This window comes from Notolabrus celidotus, chromosome 12, assembly GCF_009762535.1.
Source record: "Notolabrus celidotus isolate fNotCel1 chromosome 12, fNotCel1.pri, whole genome shotgun sequence".
NCBI lineage: Eukaryota > Metazoa > Chordata > Actinopteri > Labriformes > Labridae > Notolabrus > Notolabrus celidotus.
Window position 1 is genome coordinate 20,806,669 of NC_048283.1, and position 24,748 is coordinate 20,831,416.

The 24,748-nt window shown below is 41.3% G+C and overlaps 1 protein-coding gene across 1 annotated transcript; it reads left to right on the forward strand.

Moving 5' to 3' along the window:
• The first annotated feature begins 52 nt into the window (after window positions 1–52).
• On the forward strand, window positions 53–24,653 carry LOC117822760 (titin-like). The gene is made up of 31 exons (XM_034697663.1): window positions 53–219; window positions 318–422; window positions 525–643; window positions 823–1,041; window positions 1,235–1,322; window positions 1,682–1,834; window positions 2,260–2,357; window positions 2,739–2,911; window positions 3,021–3,137; window positions 3,810–4,040; window positions 4,215–4,346; window positions 4,449–5,729; window positions 6,364–6,642; window positions 6,750–6,974; window positions 7,115–7,348; window positions 7,435–7,677; window positions 7,781–7,978; window positions 8,434–8,667; window positions 8,819–8,989; window positions 9,087–9,293; window positions 9,420–9,611; window positions 10,215–10,411; window positions 10,691–10,759; window positions 10,890–10,934; window positions 11,606–11,668; window positions 13,695–13,874; window positions 19,625–20,023; window positions 20,535–20,657; window positions 20,883–20,999; window positions 21,087–21,167; window positions 22,909–24,653. Exons 1-31 carry the CDS (start codon window positions 166–168, stop codon window positions 22,936–22,938), a joined length of 6,057 nt encoding a protein of 2,018 aa, XP_034553554.1. The 5' UTR covers window positions 53–165; the 3' UTR covers window positions 22,939–24,653.
• The last annotated feature ends 95 nt before the right edge of the window (window positions 24,654–24,748 follow it).

Sequence of the window (24,748 nt, forward strand, 5' to 3'; positions counted from 1 at the left end):
GAGGACGCAGAGAAAAAGGAGGAGGAGGAGGAACCTGTCGAACAGACGAAAGAAGTCAAGGGAGAGGAGAAGACCAAGGAGGTGGCAAAGAAGGAGAAGCCTGTGAAAGAAAAGAAGACTGAGAAAAAAGGAGAGGAGGCGAAAGGCCCCAAACGTCAGAAAACCATGCAGTGCAAAGTCACATTACTGGATGACACTCAGTTTGAGTGCGAGCTGGATGTAAGAGAGCTTAGAAGTGACCTGATGTAATGACTGTTAGATGTTCATGCTTTTGAAGACTCATTTACACCGCACTCTGTGTCTGTTTGTCTGTGCAGAAACACGCTAAAGGCCAAGAGCTTTTAACAAAGGTGTGCGACCATGTCAACCTGCTGGAGAGAGACTACTTCGGCCTCTGTAACTTGGATAACCCAGCAAACAAAGTGAGCTTTTTTTTTATTTCTCTGCAATTGCAAAATGAGATATTTGATGTTTTACTGAAAAGAATCAGTCTGCTAATCAGTGATTCCTCTTATTTTCTGCAGATATGGGTGGAAGCCACCAAAGAGATCAGGAAACAGGTTCCAGGTGCTGTTTATGAGTTTGCATTCAGCGTAAAATTCTACCCTCCTGATCCAGCACAGCTTACTGAGGACCTCACTAGGTAAATAAACATGTTAATAAGTGAGCTTTGGAGGAGCTGTGAGGTGGATAGTTGAAGAGGAGTCATGCTTCAAGTTGTCATCTCAAGCTAATCTGAATGATGAAGAAAGCATGCATTTACAACAATAAAAAGTGATATATCTTCTGTGCTGATTTATTTTTTCTGTTTCATCTTTTCAGATACTTCCTGTGTCTCCAGCTGAGGAAAGACATCATGCACGGCGTGCTTCCCTGTTCCTTCGTCACGCTGTCCCTGCTGGGCTCATACACAGCCCAGTCAGAGCTCGGAGAGTACGACCCGGAGACACACGGACCAGACTACGTTAAAGAGCTGAGCCTGGCCCCTGGACAGAGCAAAGAGCTGGAGGACAAGGTGATGGAGCTGCACCGCACATACAGGTAATCAGAGTGGGTGAGCAGTGATTTGAGCGATGAAATAATTTGATGAAGACAGCGGATACAAACCGGGAATTCTATCAATATCTTCTGCATTTGAAGAGGAGTTGAAATCAGACTATTTGAGGAGTCATTCAAATAATCCTGACACTTAAACATATCAGTGAGAAAACCCTTTTTATCTGTGGCTTCTCAGGTCAATGAGTCCGGCCCAAGCAGACATGTTGTTTCTGGAAAATGCCAAGAAGCTCGCCATGTATGGAGTTGACCTGCATCAGGCCAAGGTAGGGTTTCAGTTTATTACCTGGTGAGACAACTCTGTCGTGAGTAAACAAAGTTTTAAAAATGGTTTAAATATATAGTAGATTATGTACTGGCTGTTTGTTTTTAAAATGTGTGTTATGTTTGCAACAACATGCCTGTTTTAAATCAGTAGCAGATTTTAATTACAAAATTGATGTCAGCCTCATCTCTGGAAAAAAAGAAGAGATTAATAATTTTTTAAACTCCATGACCTCAAAATCCCCATCCTCATGCTGTGAGGTAGTCTGCCCCCCAGTGACTGTTTGCTGTAAGTGCAGATGTAATGTGAGATGAAATATCATGCCTGCTCTCTGTGGTTGTTTTTTTTTTTTGCCTGCAGGATCTGGATGGTGTCGACATCACACTGGGGGTTTGCTCCAGTGGTCTGATGGTTTACAAGGACAAGCTGAGGATCAACCGTTTCCCCTGGCCCAAAGTGCTCAAGATCTCCTACAAACGCAGCAGCTTCTTTATCAAGATCCGTCCGTCGGAGGTAAACCAAACAGAATTTTCTTTTGATCACTTTGAGTCAGAGATTTTCCTTTCTACTTCAAGACCTGAGATATATGACTAACCTTGACATTGATAGTTAGATTTAGCCATATAGCATTCCTCAGACTTAATGTGCTGAATTAAATACAATAGACTTGCATTGTCACTGTTGAATGAAAATCCAGTGTTGTCACTTTGAACTTAATGTGTGGGTATCTAAACCCTAAGATGTATGATTGTCTAGCTTGAGACCTTGAAAGGGTTAATTGATTTGTTATTTACCAGTATTATTTTTTTGAATGATAACGACTAGCTCTGTGTTGATTCAGCCCTGCTCTTGGGGTGTAGTATATCACGTTTTCATGCCTTCAAAATAAATGTGACTTTCATAACATTCAACTGTATATTTGTTTTCTTCCCCTGCAGCAAGAGCAGTATGAAAGCACAATCGGCTTCAAACTCCCCAACTACAAAGCCTCAAAGAAGCTGTGGAAAGTTTGTGTCGAACACCATACCTTCTTCAGGTAAGTCCAGGTCCTTCTTGCCTCATTGTAAATGACACGTCCTGCTTTGTGACAGAGGTCATCCTCAGGTTCTGTCTTACCGCGAGATAATTGGCTCACTGGTCTCTGCAGCTTAAGCCCTATATTGGCTCGCTGGCAGTTTAACCAGAGAGGAAAAGCTGCATACCTGTAGTCCTGACCTTAGAATTAAACCTCAGAGGTTGTTTCTACCTAATAAGATAAAGGTCAGAGTGCTTGCGAACCTTGTTGCATAACATTAATGACTTTTAGGGAATACACAATCCTGTGATGTCACTTAATTAAATCTGTATTTGTCTTCCTGAATATGGGGGTCTGTCTCTTGTGAGGGTGAAAATTAAAAGATGTTCTTTTTTCCCACAGGGTTCCCACAGTAGAGCCCCCCTCATCACGTCGCTTCCTTGTCTTGGGATCTAAGTTCCGGTACAGCGGGCGAACTCAGGCCCAGACACGCCAGGCCAGCTCCATGATCGACCGCCCTGCTCCTCGCTTCACACGCTCTGCAAGCAAGAGGCTGTCTCGTAACTTAGATGGAGGTATGAACAAGTGCGCAAAAACCCATGTGGGAACCAGTTGTTCCCTGTTTGATCTGGTGGTACAAACACAGATTTAATATTTGCTCTCTGACATGTTTCACACTCGCAGCTGGAGATGAAACTCTCCAGCTACTGCAACAACTCCCAGCATCAACCAGGTCTCAGGTTGATGATTGGTTGCTGATGCTGACATCTGACCAACCCCAGCCTTCCACTGAATTCTCAGGTACCAGGAAGTGTACTGCGCTGTGTGCCATATGTGCAGCCATGTCACATCATTTAACAAGCTCATCTGTTCCTGCTCATTTGCTTGAATGCTGCAAAGCGAGTCATAAAAAATTGCGTGGCACAGATGGTTTGCTGACCTCTTCTTGACTTGTGGGTAATGTCGCCCACTTTGTACTTTCCCTGATTTGATCCCAGGGTGTTTTGCTCACAGTGAACTAAAAGAGGAAGGAGTTTCCTCACATGAAACAAAACCAGCATTTCCAGACTTGAGGCTGCAGTTCCCCATTTCTTGGCATTTTCAACGTTGCTGCTTCGTGTGTGTTGCACAATCGCTTTATATGCTTGCAACCTTTTATTCAACGTTCTAACTGACTGACTCATCTGTCACTACAACCGTGACATTAAAACAAGATGCAGTTGGAACACTGAAAAGAAGTCGCCAGTTTTACTCTGTTCACCTGCTCATGACCTGAAGCATCAGAGCATCTTTCATTCAGCTTTATACTAACCTCCTCTTACCAGACTCACTGAAGTCCAGTTCAAAAGCTTGGCATCCAGCTTGTTCAAAAACACTTGCTTGAAGCACTGTGGAGCATTCATACACAGTGGCTGTCATCTCTCCAGCAAAAGAACATTACATAACTGCCATCACCTCGCCATCTCTTCACAGCCGGAGGGGAGTCTGAGCAGACTTCCATTCAGTCCTGGGAGGAGGGACAATCTGTTCACACGGTCAGAGTGACACGACAGGACACTGAGACGGACGCTCAGACATTCACTGAGACAGAGCTGTTATCTGATGAGCAACAGCAGTGGGGGAAGGATGACTCGTGGTCATCCCTGCTCAATCGGCATCCTCCTTTTCCTTTTGTCCCGCCTTTTGATTTTGTGAAGCAGCCAGGTATTTGCGCTTTTAGGTTACTAACAAGTTTACTGCAGCAATCTTTCACTTGATGAAATGTACCCACACATGGGCTGCTACCACACCTCAGTTCTGAGTACTTTTAGTTTCACTTTACTTCCGTGTGATCTTCAGGAGTTCAGATTTTCACTGTTATTTCTCTGATGTTGTTAGCTAAGCTCAGCTTGGCAAAACGGAGCTCTATGGACAGACTATCCCAACCAATAACAGCACAGCAAGATGATTGGTTTGTATACTTCGACCAACTCTTGAGCCTTTCCCTCCCTGAGCCTGTTGACAAAACATGTGAGTTACTTTGCGTGAAGTGAGCTAAAACATCACAAAAACCCTTTTAACATTTGTAATTCTTTTTGTGGTTCATTAACTCTCCATTTTTACCCCTCCCAGTCTCTTCTCTGGCTCAGTCCGAGCTCCAGGAGGAAGATGAGCATGTTATGTATGTATCAGAAGAGGATCTGAGCAATGAGGAGACCATTCAGAGGCTCCAGGAGATGGTGGTGTTGGTGGACAGGCTGACGGAGGCAGAAGTCTTGGAAAGCAAGCTTAGGGAAGTGAGGGGTTTAGAAGAAAGACTCAAGGAAGTGGATGAGATGTCTGTGAGACTTCAGGAAGTAATAGAAGAAGAACTCGGTAGGGAGGAGGTAGAAAAGTTGAGAAAGGAATTTGAAGACTTGGAGCAGGAAGAAGTAAGAGTTGAAGGTGTAACAAAAACAGTGGTGACGAAATCAGTGAGGAGAATAGTAGAGGACAAGGATGAAGAAGTGGATGAACTGGAGGAGCAGATAAAGGAGGTGTTTTTAAAAGGCTTGTTGCCTGAGGAGGAAGAGGGTGAGGTGAAGCAGAAGACTAAAATAGAGGTCATCGAGATGAGTCAGATAGATGATGACAACTTGGGCGAGAAGCTGCAGCTGATAGAAAAGGAATTGAAGGATGAATCGAGGGGACCTGTTACGAGGCAGGAGACCACATTTGAGATCATGGAGATGACTAAGTTGGACGAAGACTTGGGTGAGAAGCTGCAGCAGACAGACAAAGAATGGCAGGATGAATCAGGGGTAACTGTTACGAGGCAGGTGACCACAACAGAGATCGTTGAGATGACTAAGTTGGATGACAGCTTGGGCGAGAAGCTGCAGCTGATAGAAAAAGAATGGAAGGATGAATCGGGGGTAGCTGTTAAGAGGCAGGAGACCACATTAGAGATCGTCAGGAAAAGTCAGTTGGACAAGGACTTGAGTGAAAAGCTGCAGGGGAAAGACAAAGAATGGAAGGATGAATTGGAGGTGGCTGAAACCAAGGAGGAGACTCAAATAGAGGTCATCGAGATGAGTCAGTTGGATCAGGACTTGAGTGAAAAGCTGCAGCAGGTAGAAAAAGAATGGAAGGTTGACTTGGGTCTTGCTGATCCCACTCCTGTTGTAGCATACCAGAAGGTTGAGCGCAGGATCAAGAAAAGAGTGACTATCGTAGAAGAGAGAGACCTGAAGCAAGGAGACATGAAGGCTGTGATGTCTGAGCGGAGATGGGGTAAGATAGATTTAGAGGAAACAACAGAGAAGAGAGTCACAGAGAGGCTTCAGGCTGAGGAGGAACGTGAGGTGGCAGATAAGGATGTCTGGTTCATATTGTTTGAACGCCCTCCATACACAGCTGTTGTCAAACCACAAGGTACAGTATGGCATTGTGCAAACAGCTTTACATCTCTACTAACACAGCTACAGTTTCCCTCTATGGACATTTTTGGGCAGATTTATAAAAGCAAAGCTAAAAGAGAAGCTGACGGGTTAGCGCTTCCTGTTAATTTTGCTATTTATGCTGGGTATGTGTTAAAAATGTTTTTTTAATGGTTATTTTAGATGTCCAAATGTTGCAATTGGTGTAAAACTTATAGATATCACAAACCCAGAAACAGCCATGGGCCTCATTTTCTAGTGTACTTAAGAACATGTGGGGATTTGAAGTCTTTAGTCATTAAAATTCAACTAATCATCATATTTATAAATATAAGAGCTGAATCATCTTAAAAAAATACTGATTCACACACAAACTTAGTCAAAGTTAATGTGTCTAGGTGCACTAAAACAGCAAATTCAACACATTTACTAACTTTTATTTAGTTCTTCTGCTGCTTTGATGAGGCGTTTGAGATGCTCGGATGGTTTTAACATTTTAACTTTGGTAGTTGTTTCTCTCAAGCGAGAATAACCCCCACTCTGCTTCTTTTCACCATGAGCTTTATAACACTTGTTGCTGACTTCAACCAAAGCTCAAAGATTTTCTCTGTCTTCACACTCATCATTAGTTGTGACTGTGGAACATGCTCGGATGGATGAAGCCGAGTATCTAACCACAATGACTGAAATGACCACCCTTGAGGAGAAAACAGTGATTTCGACCCTTGAGGAGAAAACAGAGTTAAAAACTCTTCAAACTGAGATTATAGTAGAAGAGAGGGAAGTAAAAGAAGAGGAAGCATGGCATGCTCCAGTGGTTCCCTTACCGCAGACCATCAGACAAAGAGACGATGACTGGTTTGCGTTGCTGGCCGTGATCCCCAGAGAAACACCTTATGTACCACCAGGTATTTTTACTCTGCGTCGGCTCTCTTGTGCTTTGTGTGGTGTTGTTCATTCAGAGTGCCCAATTGTAACTCACTGCTTATGTTTCTTCTGACTTTCCTCCTGTCAGTCACCGTGAAGGGAAAAGAAGAGTTAGCTGCAGAAAGTTTTGTCTCTGTAGTCCAAACTGCAGCCGTTGAGGAGATCAGTGAAGTAGTGTCCGAAGAGAGAAAGATAACAGAAGAGGCACTGAGCGATCTCCAAGTAATCCCTCAACAGCCTGTGAGAGACAGAGATGATGACTGGTTTGTGTTGCTGGATGTTCTTCCCAGAGAAACATCATATGTTCCACCAGGTAGAGCTGAAATAAATCCTTTGTGCTGCTCTAACAGCTTTATCAAAGCAAGCAATTATCCTGAGCTTTGCAGGCATCTTATCCCTAAATCCCTGTGTACTGTCCACAATGGCTGAGGATTTTTATCTCTTTTGTTCTAGCTGCTGTTACAGAGCAGGTTGAAGTGTCTCCAGAAGGACGCGTCTCAGTGGTTGAAATAACAACCGTAGAAAGGAGGGAGAGAAGATTGGAAGTTGTTGTTGAGGAGGTAGAAGTTACAGAAGCGCAGAGTGAAAAGCAAGTAGTGACACTGCCACAGACTGTGAGACTGATAGAAGATGACTGGTTTCTGCTGCTGGAGGGTCTGACTAAAGAACCATCATATGTGCCACCAGGTATTTTCAACTGTCACTCCAAATCCAACAATTTAAAAGCTTGATTATAGTATCTTACAACACTCCTTCATTCTTTTTGTCATTAGTTACCACAGAAGAGTATGTTCAGGTTTATCCTGAAGAAAGCATCTCCACCGGGGTTGAAACTGTTACAGTAGAGTCAAGAAAAATGGTTGTAGTCGAAGAGACCGTGGTGTGGAGAGAGGACCAGAAACTTCCCAAGCAAATCATTTCAGAGCAGAAAACATTCGAACCAGTCAGACAGAGAGATGACGACTGGTTTCTCCTGCTGGATGTTGTTCCTAAAGAAGCTACCTATGTGCCTCCAGGTACCCGCCTCCTGCAGAGCTGATATACCATGCATATTATAAAGCTTTGTCTAACTTTTTTTTTCTTTTGGCTGAAGCTTGAGTATAAATCCTTTGTTTACAGTTTCTCTGGCAGTACCGAGCCAAATCCAATACCCCAGGGTTCAACCTCAGATTGAAGTGATAAGCACAGAGCGAAAGCTGCAACAGGTTGTATATGAGCAGATTAGACCACAGCCTTCACAGCTGCAGCCAGAGAGAGATGATGACTGGTTTGCGCTGCTTGATGCGGTCCGTGAAGAGGCAGTGATAGCACCAGCAGGTATTTAGCTCATATATGTTTGCACTTTAAAAGGAACCATGTTGATACACTTTACTTTTTAAGAATTCTGAAATTCTTGTAACTTTTAAAGCTTTTAAAGCGTCTGTGAGGAACATATTTCAGCAGTTTTTGCACCCTCTGGAAAAATCCAGCCTTCCTTCTTTTACCAGTCAGCCATATTACTCACTGTGAATTTATCCATGGATATTTAGTAAATAAAAGAGAGGCTGTTGATCACCTACCCGGTCGCAACATTCAAAAGCATTAAACATTTCTATTCCATAACTGTCAATCTTCTCACTGATGGTCTCTTTTGCTTTTGTTGGTCATAAAAAGGCGTTCAGTCCTTTCCTTAATCAGCTTAAAAACTCCTCACAGGAGCTTTAACTTGCATATTTATTGCTGGATATACTAAGATGGCTCATTGTCCTTGACTCTTTTTTCATTTGTGCTAGTTACTCCTGTTAAGATTGTTCTGGATGTAAGGGAGTTGCTGGAGGTTGAGGTGAAAACCACAGAGACCACAACATGGAAGAAGACCATAATTAGTGTGGAGAGCAGGCAGGATGAGACACGTCCGTCTGAAATTAGACCAAGCCAAATGGCACTGTCAACAGAGAGAGAAGGAGGAGACGATTGGTTCGTCCTCTTTGACGGCATCCGTGAAAAGCCTGTTTTCATTCCACCAGGTACATTTCACTGTTGAAGGTTCCTCATGCACTGCGCTAAGTTCAGTCAAGCCGTGACCAACTTCCACTTTTATGCCTCAAATAGCTTGAACCATAACCTGAATGTCACAAGTTTGAATCAGACATATTCACTCACATTTTCTCTTGTTAGTTTCCGTGGTTGAGCGTTTTGTGGAAGTGGTAGCAGCCACTGAACCAAAACCAAAGCTCTACATGGAAGAAGAACGGCCAGCTGTTAAGATGGTGGAGATTGAACCACAACGGCAAAGACTGGTGGATGATGACTGGTTTGTGCTGCTGGATGTTGCAGAAAAAGCAACAGGTATTCTGCTGTGACAGTTTAAAATATGTGTTTTACTTGTTCAGCATTTGTTGAAGAGGAATTGTGCTCTGACTGAAGAATGTGTATTCTACATCAGTTGCTGTGGAAGAACGTGTCCGTATGCCCCCTGAAGTCAGACCAGCTCAAGTGTTAGCAGGCAAAGAGCAGAGAGCACAGAAGCGGGTTGTGATAGTGGAGGAGAGGTGGCAGCAGGAGAGGGTGGTGCAAGAGAGACCACGTCCAGCAGTAAGAGAGGTGGAGGATGACTGGTTTATATTTCTGGATGTTGCCACTAAGCAATCAGGTATAATAACATTGACCTAGCCTGGTTTTACCAAAATTACACGTGAAGTGTATTTCAATCCAAACACAAGTGTCCTGATACTCTGATTTATTTCCACAATAATACCTGTTTGTGTATTTGGATTAGTCCCTGTCCCTGAACGCATCCAGTTCCCAGCAGAGGTTAGAGCTCCACCTGCTGCAGCCAAAACAAGGATTGCAGTTTCCGAGATGAGACCACAGTTCCAGGAACGGATCCTGGCGGAAAGACGTCCGGTCACATGCACACACATCAACGATGATTGGTTTGTTCTGCTAGATGTTGACCGAAAGGAGTCAGGTATATTGTTCGGATGCTTGGTTTGTTTTTTTATTCCAGACAAAAAAAGCTCATTCGCTTATTTCGCTCCATGAAACGCTTACTAACACTCGAAGCATGACACACCGACTTTTCTTCATGAGAGGATTTGTCCGAGAATTGTAGCGTACATTCACCGTCATGCAAGGACTTCTGACTCGGCTGTGTGTCGACAATTGAAGAAAAAAAAAAACATTATCACCTCAGCTTTTCATCGGTGAGCTGCATATCTCACCCCCTAACATCTTCTGCTCTTGCAACCACCGGACTTTTACAAGAACTAATCAATGCTTTCGCTCTTCTACTGCTTTGTGAATATTTGCTTTTGGAGGACTACAGATCTACAAGTGTATGAGGTACAGTATTCCCCTGCAGCGTGCGCACTTGTCACTGAGGTATAAGAACGTAAGTACAGTGTGGCTCTTTGCATAGATGCACTCTATGTTCTTATCTGTTTAATGTGCATTTTGCTCCTTTTGGGATCCGAGCATATGAAGTGTGCGTTGTTTTTTGTCCCACCATCATGCATTGTGCTAAAAATTACCCCCTCATACTTACATTTTATTTTGTCTTGATTCTTTCCAGTGGTGATTACACAGAGGGGCCGTCCTGTCAGTGCTCCAGTCTTCTCCCAGGCCGCTCTGGCAGAAGCCGGCATCCCCATGGCCCCTTTTGATCAACCCCAGACCTCCACTCCCATCAAGACTGGACGCCTGGAGGAGAGGAAGCTTGAGGTCACCGTAGAGGCTGTGGAGCCCTCAAAAATCGATGCGGTGGTCGAGGTATTTCTTTCTCTATCTCTAAGTCTATCACTGTAAGTGTTTGTGATGTTGTTTCAGATAACTTTTCTATTCAGAGAAATGTAACTTATATGAGTGTGTATACCATGAACATACTACAGGTGAGCTGGTGATCGTTTCTAATGTGTCCTCATAGTGACGCCCGGGTGTTTTGGTTGTAAATAATGATGAGATGAAAATATAAAGGACTTTTTTTTAAAGTAGAGAGCAGAGTTTGTTCTCGGTGTCTGAGTGTGATCTGTGTCTCTCTTGCTGCTGTAGCCAGCAGTGTGGAGAAACCAGAGAGAAGTAGACTCTTCACTGATAACCATCATCAATGGGGACATTCAGGTTAGTGTCAGACACTGGCCTCTTCTACCATGTCACCACTTGTTTCCTTTTAAAATGGCTGAGATGTGAGTGTTGAAGCCAACGAAGCGGAGGATGCTAACATGTGTCCCTCTCTCCTCCCCTGGGTTAGCACGAGTCTGAGGCCATGAGCTCGGAGGTGGTGCGGTTGCGAAAGGTCAGACTCTTTCGCCTCGTGTGCGTCTCCGTAGCCATTTCTCTACCTCCATTCTGATTATGTCAAGCTTATCATCCAAAACTAATCTCACCCTCTTCTCATGTTGTGCTTCCATATGGCTAGGTCTTTAATGAAATCTACATCAGGTTCGATGCACATACAGTATATTTAAAGAGGTAGACAAGTGCAAAGTAAATCAAATAAACAAATACATCAGATTTCATATGATACAAAGAGACTCTGCCTCTCACTATAAGTCTGTCCTGTTACATTTTAGAAGGCGTTCATGTTGTTTCATTGCTTGCTGTTGTCTTAAACCCTGGAATGCACACATGCATGACTTTAGATGAGATGCACCTTACTAAGAAGTTGCATGATAACAGTTGTTTTATCACATCTCTGTCACTTCACCGCTCTTTGTTTTGTTCCTCATCGTAAGAGTAGAAATCTAAAGTCAGCCGTGTACAGCCTTATGGTCCTTTACTTTGTTTGTACTCTAAAGTTTGGCCACTATGTCCAGACTTACTCTGCATGCAGACTCCTCTCTCTGTCTGTTGTATTAACACTGTAGTGAATACCGATGCATGTCTCAGGTGTGTGGCAGTTTGATGCCAGCACACAGGGAAACTGAAACAAACCCACACTCTTTTTGTTCTTTTCATTTTTCACAGAAAAGAGCTAAGAAAATTGAGGGTGACTCAATTTATATCAGACATAGCCTTTTAATGTTGGAGGTTTGTATCCCTTCTGGAGGTGTCAGTCTCTGTCTGTATTTTCTTGCTCTTTGGCGCATCAGCTGCTGTTTAATATCACGCTTGCATGTTGCATGAATCACACCATCTGCGTCAGCTTAATCGATGGCTGTAGATACTGTATATTATAAATGTGTGTGTGTGTTTTTGTGTGTGTGTGTGTGGCAATGTATCTCTAATCCTGTTGTTTCAGGAGAGTGCTGTTGAATTAACCACAGGGTTCACTTACATTGGGAAACTTAAGGCTGTTTTACTCCACAGCATCCTAAAACTGGCCCAAATGATCGGCCCTGTGATGAGTTAAGCTAATAAGAGACTTCAAGAGCTTTTTGACATTTTTATCCCTAATGTCCATTAATATTATTTTTCTTCCAGATCATCAGTATTCTCCTGTTTCTGCTTTTGCTATCTCTACATCCATGTCATTCTCTAACCTGCCAGTGACGCCCTGCACTGTCTAAGCTGTTATGCAAATCCAATGCTTTGACTGTATTAAAAATCAAAAATAGTGACGTATCTCTGCTCTTGTTTATGAAAGAAGAAGAATGATGTGCAGAGAAACATTTGACATTAAGTTGCTCTTTATCACCACCATACATCTTTTGTCTTTGGCTGATATTGTCTTTTTGAGTAATTGTCTTGTGAAGATCAACTTGGTGCTAAATGTTGAGAATCAGTGCTAGGGTTGCAAAGGAATGGAACATTTCTGGTAAATTTTCATGGGAAGTAAAGCTGGGTAATTTGGGAAATATTCCAAATTAGAAATTATGGGAATTTATGGGAATTATGGGAATTTTAGGGTATTTTAATTGAAAGGTATCATATCCAAGCATAAATATTTGTTTTGTTATAATCAGACATCCATCCAAAATAATACAATTAAAACAGATTTATTTGTATGTAGAACTTTATCAAGTGTTAAATATTTTATTGAACAATCAATTATTTCATTGAAGAACAAAAACATGAATGTTGAGTTAAATATTACTCATCCCCCCGACCCAACCCATTCAAAAAATAACAAAAATACAATCCCAACAAAGTCCCATTCAACATGCAAATAAAAAGTACGTGTAGGGGGCGTGGTCTTAATAGCCCTGCAGTAAGCAGTGTGCTATAGAATAGAATAGAATAGAATAGAATGTACTTTTGGCATTGACATTCAACTGTACTTGCATGAAATCTGGTTGGTTTAGTCAGGATTATGCTCAAATATATTTTCCCCAACTACATTAAGCTCCCTGTAAAGAGCCAACCTTCAATTCAGTAAATTCCTGGTTTATTCCCGTTAATTCCCATGAAAAGTTTCCAACTTTGAAAATTCCTGGAATTTTGCAACCCTAATCAATGCTGCTTCAGTTGCGGTTATTTGTGTGACATGAACAAATTTCCATTTACACTGAAGCTTCATCTTTGACGACTTGTCTGCTATGATCACCTCTCCTGCTCTTTGATTTGCAGCCTGTGTTCACAAAGTGTTTCACTTGAAGCCTAATGCTTTAACAAATTAGTTATAGCATTTAGTTATAAACCGTATAGTTTATAGCTCCGCCTCCTCCCCATCCAAGTTATATCAGCTTTGATAAATCACAGCACTGACTCTTTAAATCTTCCCTTTATGAATCAAAGCTGGTTGCTAATTCTGAAAAGGAGTTGCTGTTAATCTATCAAGGATCCACATAGTGTGATTATGTACATCAATGCCCCGCCTAATTTATGGTCCCTTTAGAATCACCCATTAATCCTGCTTCTGCTTGTTATTTAATCTGCACTTCTAAAACAACCCATTGTAAAGAATAAACAAAGTCTGACTTATTTTCCTCTCTTCTTATTCTCTCCCTTGTGATAATCTCTCCCAACTACAAACATATCCCTCATCTTTTCTTTCACCGCCCATCCATGTCATCTTCCACTTCTCAAATCCCTCCCTGCGTTGTTTGTGTCCCTCCATGCCCCTTCCCTCCTCCGCGCTCTCTTCCCCCACTCGTCTCGACTGTCCTCTGTGTAGGAGTTCGATAAGCCTCAGGAGGACTTGCTCAAGCATCATGCCAGCATCAGCGAGCTGAAGAGGAACTTCATGGAGGCCGTCCCAGAGCAGAGGCCCAGTGAGTGGGACAAGCGCCTGTCCACACACTCTCCTTTCCGAACCCTGGGAGTCAATGGTCAGCCTCTGTCCGGTGCAGATGGGGTAAGTCTACGTCAAAACGACTCACCTCAAAGTGCTTTATGAAACTGATTTATACTTTAAGTCTGTCATTTTAGTAGCTATAGTAAACAAATACAGTGAAGTAAAAAGTCCATCAAATTGAAATGTTAAAGCTATTTTTAGATCTACGTCTCTACATCTATTTTTTGCGGTTCTGCATTCTTAGACATTGTTTTGATTGACAGCAAACATCACTGCACTCAAGTGAGCAGTGCGCATGTGTTTGTAATGGAACAGAAGACCCTGAAATTCTCACCAACGTCCAAGTATTGGAGTTATTTTTAAACCTTCTGCATCAAAGCGATACTATTTTGACATGATGCTCACAACAAACAGAAGGATTGGATAGAAGAAGGGATCAGGCTCTTCTAGTTGTCATTCCTGGTGCTCATACAGTGTAATGAAATGTGTGTGTGCATGTACAGACCTATTCAAGGCTTTAGCATGCGGTATGCAGGACATGCATGTGTGTGACGAATGCAGTCGGACTCGTTGAATAGGGTCTGTACTTTTGGTTTTCACTTTAAAGAGACTGATGTGGGCGAGGCATCTTTTGGGACAGGTTGTCTGAAAACACTCTGGGTCATCTTATCTGCACTGGATGCCTCTTTACGCTGACATGTTTGTACTGCATGACTGACTGACCAGACGATGAAAGATTACTGCATGACTCCGAGTTGACCCTTTTCTGAATTTCTGCACGCTTCGACTCTCTGCAGAATGAACCCCACTCTCCCCCTCCTTCCTCTGTTCTTCCTTCTTTCATTTAGCTGTTTATCATTTCTGCATTGTGCACTTTCACTTCTTTTTTGTGCGACACATTTTTTGGCTGCAGCTTTCTTGAAAGCCTCAGTTGTTTTTCCATGGAGAGACAAAGCCTCATTCACGGTGGTATCAGCAGTTTCTACTCTGTAACAGATCATTTGTGCAATTAAAAACAGGATTCCAGTTTAAAAAAGATAATTACCAAGAATATAAAATCCTCATTGACAGGTTTGTGGCAGTTAAATACAATAACACTAGAAAGGTCAAGGGGGTCATTTTGACTTTTCACATTTTTATGTTCTGTAATTTTGTTAATTAAAGATTACAGTTTCCTAAAGTTATAATAATAATAATAATAATAATAATAATAATAATAATAATAACAATAATAATAATTGTATTTGTAGAGCACTTTTTAAAAAGCCAAGTTACAAAGTGCTTTACATGGACAGCAACAAAAACAGGCAGATCATAAAAACACACAAGTCAAGATAAAGAAATAAAACATATTTTAAAAAACATAAAATTCCCCTAAAAGAACTCTAAAGGAATACAATTATTTTAAAAATATATTTCTTAAGATGGTTAAAATAAAATAAAGTCAAATAGATAGAGTCCGGGAAGGCTCTGCAATAAAAGTATGTTTTAAGAATTTTAAATGTAATTTATACAAATTGCACAAAAGGAAATAATCATATGATTATTTTTACCTACTTCAGCCTCAGGCAGTCATAATGACTGCCGCGATTAAATTAATACATTTTCATGCTGGGAGTATGCCTATTGGTTGCTTGGCAACTATCATTGTCTCTATAAAACTTAGAGACACGCCGTGAGAAACAATAGACAACTCTATTTTGGCAAAGTGGCAAAGAGAAGCATAAAGAGAGAGATGACTGCTGAGGAAGCCTGACAGTTGTTCCAGGAATTGTACATCGCAGACCGGTGATCTATCTGAACAAGAAGGATTTTTCTAAGTATATCAAATCAAATCAACTTTATTTATAAAACATTTTACACACACCACAGTTGATCCAAAGTGCTTTACAACAGAAAATGAGGAAAACAAAGAGAAAATGAAATAAAAACACACAAACAGAGGAAGAGAGAGGGTAAGAAGAGTGGTAAGAGAGCAATGTAATTAAAAATGAAATTAACAATAATAATAACAAAAGTAATGACAAGAAATACAATTAACAGCGCAGTGAGTATCTGAGCCAGTGTGGTGAGGGGCAGTTAAAAGCTAATGAATAAAAGTGAGTTTTAAGATGACTTTTAAAAGTCTTGACAGAGGGGGAGAAATGGACGGTAGAGGGAAGAGAATTCCAGAGTTTTGGGGCACAGATGGAGAAGGCCCTGTCCCCATATCTCTTTGTCCTTGCTGTTCGGACAGACAGGAAGTTTTGATGTATATGATATATCCTTGAACAATAAACACATTCTCATTCTGTATATTTGGTATTTATCATAACATATAATACAATTTGGAATGTGGCCCTCAAAACGACCTCTCGTGGCCTTTTTTTAGTAGAAATGTAATTCTGACCCTTCTAGTGTTAAAAGGCGATTCAGTGGACGAAAAAGACAACCTGAGTCTAGACAGCCTTCTGTCTCATGAATAAACAAACTCATCTGCCGAGGTTTAATGAGCATGCCTGTTTGAGAGACGTTTACTCAACTGGCACACAACTGTTTGGACCAATTACACATCTACGCTCACAGATAAACGCCTCCGTTCTGTCAGGAGATATTAGAGCGGCACTCAAACCAAAGCAGAATGGAAGTGGCAGCTCAGAGTCTGCAGAGCAGAAATGAATCAGGACGGATATTCCGCCTGTTAAATGTAACCGGTCAACGATGTGACACTGGTCAGATGTTAGCCGCCGAGTTTGCTGGAGAGGACGCACAGTGAGTCAAAGCTGGTTTGTCAAGTCTGTTCTATTCAATGTAATCTGCACAACTTTATTCATCCTGTTAGGAGTCACTGAATTCAAGCAGCCTGAAGATGTAAGACTTAAATCAAAACAGTGATGCACAGACAACAATAAACCATACATAAGAGCAGAAATATGAAAGAAGATCCAAAATAAATGCTGATTTTATGCAGAGTGATAAACTAGTTGAAACAATGATAGGATCAGCTTTGGTAAAAGGATAAAAACCTACTGACATTATGAACCTCTCTCTCTCAGCTCTCTGCTAACTTCAGATTAGTTGCAGTTCAGAGCTTTGTTGCCATCTAACAGCCTTCAGCAAGACCAAATCTCATTAACACACAACGCTCACAGCACTGCACCGGGTGGGTTAACAGGACATCGCTATGTTTTTCATCCTCTAGTGAGAGGGCTGAAATCCTTCTGGCTGCACTGACTAACAGATAGCTCTTCAAAAACCTATAAATGTGAGATACTGCAAAAGGGAATGACCTTCTGTCTGTTCAGAAGAAGTGACTTCTTAAACATGGAAAAATATCAATGCATGTTAAAATGCATGTCTAACATTTTCATGCTTTAAAAACAAGAGTTCTGACTGAATTTCATCCTGGCTCAAGTAAAGGCGTAACCCATGCTATCACAGCTGAGTTTTAATATTTTTATAACAGTTATTTATTGCCTAGTTATGACTTTGACAAGTTTATTTGAGGTCATTGCAAACATTTCAAAATTCCTCCCTCTCATCTCTTCTCCCCTCCTCCACGTCGTGCTCCTCCTTCCACCCCCTCAGTTTGTCATCCGCCTCCCCCGCGGCCCCCTGCTAGACTTCTACTCCAAGCGCAGCTGAGGGGCCGTCTCGACCCTGCGGAGCTCCCACACAGGTGCGAGTGTGACCCGTGGAGACTGCGCCTAATCCATCTGTACCCATCAGCCTCTAAGCTTTCTCTTGTCCTCCTCTCCTTCCTTCGCCTGCTCTTCAGCATCACTGTAGCATTCTTCATCTCCCATCCTCTGCTCGAGACGCTGCCCCTTTTTTCTCTGGCTTCTATGGAACAGGACTTTCTTCCCTCTTTCTTTTTTCTACTGCAGCACAAATGACAATATCTCTCCAGCCAGAAACAGACATGTTCATCAAAGACTCATTAAGACTGGATATGACAATCAACAAACTTCTCTTTTACATATGTGTGAAGTCTTTTGGACCTTTAATGAACCAGTATTACCTACCAACTGACTCTGGACGTTTCTAATGTCTGACCGTGTCACTCTGAGCCTGCTTTTATACACATTTTTAAGGGTACATTTATATGTTGATTGTCTTGGATACATGGATCACTGTGATGAGATTTTAGGACATGATTTTAAACACCTGAAGTAAGCACTAGAAGACAGCAGTCTTGTTTTTGAACAATGTATCAGTTTCTTAGTCACAATATTCGTATAGTAGTCCTGTGTTTGGAGACCTTGAGGCAGCTTTATTGTAAACTTCTTAACCTCTTTGTCCTGCACCAGTATTCAGCCAGGCATTATGTAGCATTATGCAAGAGATTCCTTGTTGCATGACTTTTTGACAATCAACTTTGACCAAAGAATAAAAGCCATTCCATATACAGCACATAGTAGTGTTTGTTCCTTTCAGAGACATTGTGTAGCTCGAGTTTCAGACTAGGGATGTACATTTTAAGTATTTTCTGTGATCGATTTTTGGAAATGTTAACGATCAATTATCGATGAATCAATAAAAAAATCATTATTATTCTCATGCCAAAAGGGGCGCTGGTGGCCTAGCGGTCTAAGCGCCCCTCATACAGAGGCTACAGTCCTCGTCGCAGGGGTCGTCGGTTCCATTCCCGGCCGGTCGATCATTTCCTGCATGTCTTCCCCCGCTCTCTACTCCCCACATTTCCTGTCACTCTTCAGCTGTCCTATAAAATAAAGGCAAAAAGGCCAAAAATATAACTTAAAAAAAAAAAAAACAAAGCCAAATAAGTTTTTCCCCCCAAAATTGTATTTTCTACAGCAACACAATGCATATAACTGACGGTATTGAATACAGGTAACATGTTTAACACTGATTATCAACGATCAAGCTCATAAAAATACTCTCCGCAGACATAGTCTCATAATGTGAATGCTCATAATACTAACAGAAAAGTACTTCAGACTCACAGTGTCCAGTTTTCTGTCTACTCGTTCTTATTGAGAAAAATAATCATGTGTATTCGGTCAGGTGTCAGCTGGGAGCGCAACCGGGTCATAATCAGTCCAGCTGCAAAAAAGCTCAGACGGCTCTGATGTTCCTGGTCTGCAAACATAGCGTACTAGCAATTCCCGCCAGTCTGTTAGCTTTGTATCTAAAGGTGGGGAAATGTCGTTGTTGGCAGCAGTTGCGTATTGATCCTCTTTTAAAAAGCGCTTGTGCAGACCTGACGCACACAGCGCAGCCGCCAGCTGAGCATCTCCGCTGTGTGCAACTCCTTTAACAGCTGATTCACATCGAAACATGCTTTAAACTTCAAACAGCTCCCTGATTGCTGAGTGTAATATGAGACCACATGATGTTTGTTCCACGTGATGGAAAAATTGAAAACAAAAATGTGTGTTTCGAGTAATTTCTTAACAATCAATCAATCGATAATCAATTCATTGTGTACATCCCTATTTTAGACTATTCGTTAAAGGCAGTGCGTGACATGCCAGTTTTGTAAAATGTATGCTATTGTTGAGTTAAATTATTTCCGAATACAAATATAAATCGAAGCATCAACAATTTGGTGCAGGACCTTTGCTCAGTATCTATCTACTGTGGTAGTGAAAGGATACACAATCTTTAAAGTTTGTTAAGCTGTGGCATTAAATCATTGTCATCTATCATTCATTACAGTGTGCAGAAACTGAATACTATAGTAGTAGTAGTTTTATATTTCAAACATGGAAGCTTTCAATACAAAAGAGTTACTCTACATGTCAGTAGGAAATGCTCAGCCCATCCATAATCACATGCTGACTCTGTGTGTGTGTGTCTATTTTTAGACTGTGTGCGTTAGTCTCCTTTGCAATGGTTCAGAGTCAAAGACGACACATACGGAAACCAGCAGCAGCAGCAGCGAGGGCTTTTCAGGCAAACCCAGTCCCACTGTGAGCCACAAGAGTGAGCCTGATAAAGTCAAAGAACTCCACAGTGCTCCACTCGAGGAAGAGTCAACAGATCAAGACGAGGTCGTAGTGTTTGAGACCTCATTGCTGCCCATCGTAGAGGTGGAGAGGGCACAGCTGTCTCCTTCCCTTGACCCCAGCTGTAAAGCTTTAGATGACATCCTGCTGGAAGGAGGATCAAATCCAGAAGTGCTGGAGGGCTCTGGGGGGATAGTCGGATCCTCCCAAGCTTCTTATTTCAGGAGCGATGGTCCGCAGGTCGTACACTGCTTCCAGGTAGCCTCTTGACCCCCTCAGGGTGACACTGACTTTGGCTCTGCTTGCCCTCTGTATAATCCAAAGTCAGCCACACTTGTTCACACCTTTGCAGCACCATTACAACAACACAAATTCATATTAAGGTAACAGAATCAGTGTGTTCTGAATCATGCTTATTGTACTTCAATGTAAGTGTGGTTACTGCAGAGGTGTTACACAGTGGTGTGCTAAGTTTCAACAATGGTGATGGGTCGCTATGAAACTAGAAATGACTATGACTTTACTTTTATCCTCTTTCTTATGGCTTGATAATTTCATTTCCTTGTTTCAATCGCTGTATTTGGTGCTGGGAAATAGAGCAATAAGCTGGATTTGTTGATTCAAGAAAAAAAAAAACATGACCAAAAATAAATGTGGTGAGAGGAAAGGGCAAATCAATCGTCATGGGCTGGGATGGACTGCATGGTGTGAATTGGTTTCTGTGAGGTGCAAAGTGTCTGGTTTAAGAGCCACATGCTCCCATCCACAGCCCCCTCTGGTGCAGACCCAGACAGTCACCATCACTGCTGTCTGCAACTCCTTATCCAGTGGCATCTCCACCACAGAAGTCCCTGTCGTCCCCACCAAGACCTTCATCTATGAGTCTTCAAAGGTAGGGGCCTCTAGCAGCTGCTCAGCCCAGATCTGTCTTATCTATAGGTAATCAGACTGCATGGAGATGTTAGCACTATAGAGCAAACAGGTCTGGGATGACCAGGCCTCCAGAGGCTCCAGAATGAGCAAGAAGCAGCACTGCAAACCTCCTGGCTAACGCTCAGGCTTTCATGTTCTAAATCTCATTATTCAATCCCTTTATGTTCTTTGATCTGTTTCTCAGGAGGAAGATGACGGGATGGACGAAAAAGATAGCACAACCATGTCTAGCTCCAAGACCGTTTCCTCAGGGACCAGCAGTGGCACCACAGTCACCACCACAACCACTCACATCTCAAAGGTCAGCTTTACAGCCTTGCTGTTTTTTTTTTTATGTTGATGTTTTTGTGTTATTTGCCTCTCAGTAACATTTTCTTCCCTTTACAAGGTTGTGAAAAGCGGATCTTCGGAGACTCGTGTGGAGAAGAGAATCGTCATAACTGCAGACTCTGACATGGACCAAGAGAAGGTACACACTGTTTATCACAATGGACTATATAGAAATATCAATCAACCAATCAAAGCACAAAATCACAACAAACGTTATCTCAAAACGCTTTTACAAACATAGCAGGTCTAGACCATACTCTGTCATTTTATTAACAAAGACCCAACATCAAGACAGGATCCAGTCCCCTTACTGACAGGACTCGATCTTATCTCATCTTTATCCACCATGAGCATTGCACCTTGCACTATTTAGCTAGTTACAGCGGCAAGGAAAAACTTCCTTTTAATAGGACCAGACTCATGTTAGACAGACATCTGCCTTGACCAAGTTGGGGTTGGAAAGAGGGATAGAGGAGAATAAGAGAGAGAGCGCGATGATAGTGATGAGACAGATAGTAGTAGTAGTAGTAGTAGTAGTAGTAGTAGCAGCAGCAGCTGTTGCTCCTGCTGCTGGAGTCTAGCACGTCCGTAGCAGCGGGAGTCTGGAACGTCCACGGTCAACGGGAGCAACTCACATCTTTCAAATATGAAAGATGTGCCTCCATTGCTTCCTTTTTCATCTTTTTTTTATTTTTTATTACATGAACGCAAAATACATCCACAGATGACATAATGCCCTCGTGACATACTTTGGAGCCAAGGCAGATAAGCAGTCTGGCTGGCGGAGCTGCAGGACTGACATCACACCCTTTCTTATCTTGCTAACTAAAGCACACAACAATGAAAAGATGAAACTCTTCTTGTTAATCAGCCACTGAAAAGCAATAAATAGCGATAGTCTGGACCTACGTTTGGCCTTATTTTGAGTTAAATCCAACATATTTAATAATCCATTAGTCAGCTTTGGAAAACTGCTAACATTAGCATTCACCCACTTGCCTGCTAACACCACAACTTGACAGGGTAAAATGACTCATTTAGAAGATGTTATATTTTAGCTAGCTGCTCTTTCAGACAGTCAACAGTAATGCTAAAATAAGCAGTTGTGACTTAGCTGCCAGTAGCTTTTAACTCTAGTTAAGGGAGTACTGCAAGGGGTACGTGACAAATATTTAAAAAAATAAAAATACAAATATTCCTTCACAACAATTTAAAAAAAAATCTGATTAAAAACAACTTTATTATCAGTATTTCATTTTTATTCTCATGTAACATCAAATAGGGCACTATTTCCAAATGGAGCATATTCATTCATAAAATATATTATTTGCAAAACCGCTTGGACCAGACGTTCTCCGTCTGTTGACTTCAATTGTTCAGCGGGTGATCACGTACATTTGCATGCTAATAAAAGCACGGCCAGGAGGATAACAATGGACAGGTGGTTGAAATGCTTCTTGTTTGACAGAAACAAATCGGTGTGCTCCTTGGGTTATCACAGGTACTAACTGCCTCAATCTTTAATTGTTTCTGAAGAATATTGCACTAAAAAAGTATAGAATTAGTGTCATCTTTTATTTCAATGTTATTATGACACTGTAAAACCACATGCATACACATGTTCAATGTTTTTGAAAGGGGGTACACAAGCCAAAAAAGTTTGAGAACCTCTGGTCTAGACCTGCTATGTTCATAAAAGCATCTTGAGATAACGTTTGTTGTGATTTTGCGCTTTGAAAAGCGTTTGAAAACTAATAAACATGAGAAATATAAGAATTTTGACATCTACCTCCCAGCAAGTTAATGGTTTTCCCAAATGTACAATCATTCATAATGAGTTTTTAAGTGTAATATAAGTGAATGTTACATCTGTGTTGCAGGAGAAAGCTGGTGGAGCATCAGCATTGTAACTGCACCACCACCTTCATCTCTCCCTTTAAACCTCCACCGCTGACGTCCTTTCATCTGAGCGCACAGTGACCAGCTCTACACGCACACACATATCCAAAAAGAAATATCTCGTAAATCCACACCTCAACTAATGGATAACTGAGTAGAAAATCTTGTTAGATCCTTTGTGTTTCTGTTTTTTATTTTCAGTTTGAGCTGTTCATGGTAGGCAGAGGAGGGTTGAACAATGCTTATCTCATCCAGGTGTTTTAAAAAAGCTTAGTGAATTCATTTTTATTTGTTAAAAAAAAACAAGCAGCATTTTCAGTTGAGTTACGTTTGCTTTTGAATTCTTTTACTTCCTAGTGGTTTTTACATTGTTGATTTTATACAAACGCACTGTTTCCGTTTTAGTGTAGACGCCATTAACAGCATTTATTCCCTTGGTGCTGCTAGGGGAACGTTAAGACTACATTCAAGGGAACTCTTATTTTGTCGTTGTTTACTTGTCTATTTAATTCAGGAGAGACATTTTGAAAAAATGAAATGACATACCTCACATCATTATGTGGACAAAGATATTCTGTGCTCAAATCTGAACAGTTGTTTGGCTTTGTTCACTGCTCAGGTACAAAAACAAAGCAACATGAAATCTTTTCTTCCCTAACCAGCCAACAACCTGTAGCCTACACATTATTGTAAAATTTGAATTAAGAATTAGTCTATTTTGAAATATGTCTCTATTTTATAGAAATGTTTTTATAGGATTTGTACAAATTTGAGGTTTTTAAGTTATTCATATCCATCTGCATCTTTAAATTGTAGGTTACCATTGTGCTGTTTACGGAATTACAAGGTCTGGATTTAAAGACCGATTTACCTGTCTTGCCTGACGCCCTGAATCATTCTTACTCGTTTCCTCTTGTAGCCCACCAAGCTTATCATACCCTTCACGATTTACAAAGCAGTGCTTCCCTCAGCTCTGTGTTTCGTTCAGTAGCATAGAAGTCAGATTGCTTTGAATATATTTGGTTGATAAAATAAGTTTAACAAGCTTCGGTCTGTTTATCTCAGGTTTTGATATTCTTTGTAAGACTACAGACCTCCATATGATTGTATGAGGAATGTTCATATATGTATATCAATCCTTACTTTAAATGTACATTTATGTTCAGCCAAGTGAGGTCAATAAATACAAAGCTTGTCTGTCACAGTAACCACACATGTACGAGGTGAAGGCAGCTGTCCCAGTATATGTGGCTTTTCTCTCATAGGAGCACAAAGTTGTCTTTTTTTACACGTACAGTAATTTATTTGTAAAGTAGGAACCGTCTCATGTGATTCCATGTACTGTGATGTTTCAACACAAGCTGGTTTCCAGGCTTCCACTAGAGATGTCACTGTGTTAAATATTGCATTATGGACCATGTTTGTAAAGCCTTTTTACCACATGTCTGAGTAGATTTCTCTCTCACCTGCTGTTTCCTGTACTTTTCCATAGAGGAGAAAATACTGAGCTATACAAGTCCCTTTTAGGTAGCATGTTTGTTAGCAAACTTTGATTTCCCCCTGAAAGAAGCCATTGGTATTGTAGCTGAAAACAACAGAAACCTCTCCTTAAAAGAAATGTAGAATTTCACATCGAGAAATTAGTTTTTAGACAACGGAAAATATTGTTTTTGTGACTTCTCCCTGTCTTTTTATGAAAAATAAATAAAATATGCATTATTTTGCATTTTGTTGGCCTGTCTATGTGCAAAAAAAATACATCTTGTAAGAAATAAATATTTAATGCCAGTCCAGTTTTTACATAAGTTGCTAATGCATGTT